Source organism: Puma concolor, chromosome B4, assembly GCF_028749965.1.
Source record: "Puma concolor isolate L17-30 chromosome B4, mPumCon1.1.hap2, whole genome shotgun sequence".
Taxonomy (NCBI): domain Eukaryota; kingdom Metazoa; phylum Chordata; class Mammalia; order Carnivora; family Felidae; genus Puma; species Puma concolor.
The window spans coordinates 128,328,445-128,331,362 of record NC_141673.1 but is presented as its reverse complement, the minus strand read 5'-3'; the positions used below and the strand labels follow the sequence as shown (position 1 = coordinate 128,331,362).

Below are 2,918 nucleotides of genomic sequence, written 5' to 3'. Positions count from 1 at the left end.
AAAGAAAACCTCAACAAAGAATAAACAGACAATTTTGTATGTTATTGTTATTTTATTAAGTGCGCCTGTGTGTATCAATACAGCTGCTGTATACCAATAGAAGTTGCAAAGAATTACAGGTCTTCCAATGCCATCGACCTACGATCCCTTGATTCTTCTCTCTCCATCTATTTACTCTCAGATGATGTTTGCATCTTTCTTGGATCCTTGCCGGGGCAAAGGTATCCTCCGATTGGCCAAAATGGAAAATGCTTAGATTTCTAATATTTGGATCACGGATGATGAGAGTTCCTTGCTGTTTCATGTTTGCCAAGACTTCTTACTCCCATAAAATTTTTACAAAAACAGTACCTTGCACACAGAACTGTCATGAATCACAGATTGGGCGTTTCCTCTTTTTTCCCTCACCTTTCCCTCACATCAAGCACAGAGAAGTTGTGGGTTCCCCCTGGTTGCCCTGTTGATGGGCGCCACAGTTAGGTCTAAGAAGTCGCCCCCACGTCTCATCGAAAGACTATTTTTTCCTGTGTCTACAGCTTTGATTCAAGTTTAGCTAATCTCTGTATGCACTTGTGGGGGAAGTTGGGTATCATTTTTATTCCTGACTGGTATCCCATTAGAAAAAAACGCGCACAAGTAAATTCCCAAGGTTTTCTCTACTGAGTATTAAATCATTTGTGCGTTGTTTTCATGGCACAAGTTTGCTGGGCTCCTTCCTTCAGGTCCTCCCTTTCATTTTGCCATTGTCTTTGCACTAGCTGGGTAAGAAGTCCCCGCGAAACGGTGGATATTTCTCTCTTGCTATTTCTCTCCCAGAACATACCGCACAAGACTTTGTGGAAAAGTAAAGGTCCAGATAATTCAGGCAAAAGGGGGTAATGGCAACCAGGGGTGTGTTTTTCTACTTGAGGTCTACTTGACCCACTTTGGTCATCAAAGTCGAAAAATTACTGAACCAGGACCAGACCTTTAGTATAAATAGTGCCTTTCTGAACAGAGAGAAAGGACTTCCTCCTGGTTTTCCCAGTCTCTTTCTTGGGTTCAGTCTCCATTTAAGTACTTCTTTCTTATTATCCTTTCTGACACCTCCTGTCCCTCTTTGCCTCCATCCTTTGTATTGTTGATAACGTGTGTGTACATCTTTGTAGCACTGCGCTCTCAGCATTAGACTCAGGAGGCACAAGGCGGAGGTACTTCCTGGTCCTGTGATAAGCATTTCAATTATTCTCTGATGGGTACTTATTCCTGTTTGCTTGGAGGAGTAATTCTATTTTCCAAAATACAGTTAAATTACATTATTAAGCAGAACAGTACAGTCAACTTTACATAGGCTATAGAGCACTTTGGCCAGCCTTCCAGAATCCCCAGCCAGAGTCCTGCATATCAGGATCAGCAGGCTGAGGAACTGGAAACAGATTCAAGGCCACTGTGAGGTCTGGCAATCCTTATCTGCTATGGCCACAGTCAAGTGTGATTCCAAAACAAAGGCCGAGAATTCTCCATCTCACAGTCTCAGTTGGGGGCCAGAAGACTCATAAGGCAAAGTCAAGAACCATGCTGCCCAGGTCAGGGTCATGCTTAGTATATTTCACACCCAAAATTGGAATAACAGCGCTCAATAATTCTTTCCAAAGATTGGGGATAAGGAAAAAGTAAATAAAAACTTGGTTGGAAACACTCGGCAGTGGCCACGGCGCAGAGGGGATGTCGCTCTCTCCCATGCCTCGGTCCGCTTCCTCTGCAACCACGTCTGACAAACCCAGGAGGGCTGAGATTGAGAAGTTCAGTAAATCGACATTGAAGAAGACAGAAATGCAAGAGAAAAATCCACTGCCTTCCAAAGAGATGACTGAACAGGAGAAGCAAGCAGGTGGATTATAATGAGGTGTCCGCTGCTAATATGCACTATCCATCCCACAACCATTGCCTTCTTGTTTTACTTTGTAAGATGCCAAGAGCCTGGACCCAGTTTCAATGACTGTGTTAGCCCCTTTGCGCCTCAAAGAATCCAGAACCACTGACAAGAAAGGCCATGCCTGCCTCTCCCTTCTACCTGTCTGGCTGGCAGGGAAGGAAAAGAACTTTCATGTGGTGAAGGAAGAAGCTGGGCTAGAGGACAGCGAAATCAAGACTAAAAACCAAGCTGGTCCAAGGTGTCCTGCAGGCTGTAAAATGCAGTTTAATTAGAGCCCCATTCTTTCATTCAAAGGATCTTAATTACTGGAATGCACAATTGTTTTTAATCTTTTTTTTTTTGAAAGTTTATTTGAGAGAGACCATGGGCACATGCAAGCAAGGGAGGGGCAGAGAGCGAGCAAGACAGAATCCCAAGCAGGCTCTACACCATCAGCAAGGCGGCTGATGCAGGACTTGTACCCATGAACCATGAGATAGTGACCTGAACCCCCACTAGGGGTTGGGTACTTAACCTCCTGAGCCACCCAGGCATCTCCACAATTTTTAAATTATGCAAATAAAAAGTTTTAAAACCTGGGGAGGAAGGAAAACCGTGTTGGAGAAAGTTCTATCTAAATAAATGACCCATCAATCAATCACAGAGAGTGGATTCAGAATAATCAAAAGCTATGCTCAGCTTTATTTTAGTTGTGCTTTTATTTATTTTTTTTTCCAACTTTTTTTTTATTTTTATTTTTGGGACAGAGAGAGACAGAGCATGAACGGGGGAGGGGCAGAGAGAGAGGGAGACACAGAATCGGAAACAGGCTCCAGGCTCTGAGCCATCAGCCCAGAGCCCGACGCGGGGCTCGAACTCACGGACCGCGAGATCGTGACCTGGCTGAAGTCGGACGCTTAACCGACTGCGCCACCCAGGCGCCCCTAGTTGTGCTTTTAAATGGGTCCATCCCTCTCTCACACAAAACGTATAGAAGTTCAGCATCAGGCACAACTCTCTGTCT

The 2,918-nt window shown here is 44.5% G+C and overlaps 1 protein-coding gene across 1 annotated transcript; it reads left to right on the top strand.

Annotated features, from left to right (window-relative positions):
* The first annotated feature begins 1,704 nt into the window (after positions 1-1,704).
* Positions 1,705-1,901, top strand: LOC147579498 (thymosin beta-4-like). The gene has a single exon (XM_086715146.1). The coding sequence runs from the start codon at positions 1,705-1,707 to the stop codon at positions 1,879-1,881; it is 177 nt and encodes a 58-aa protein (XP_086571272.1). The 3' UTR covers positions 1,882-1,901.
* The last annotated feature ends 1,017 nt before the right edge of the window (positions 1,902-2,918 follow it).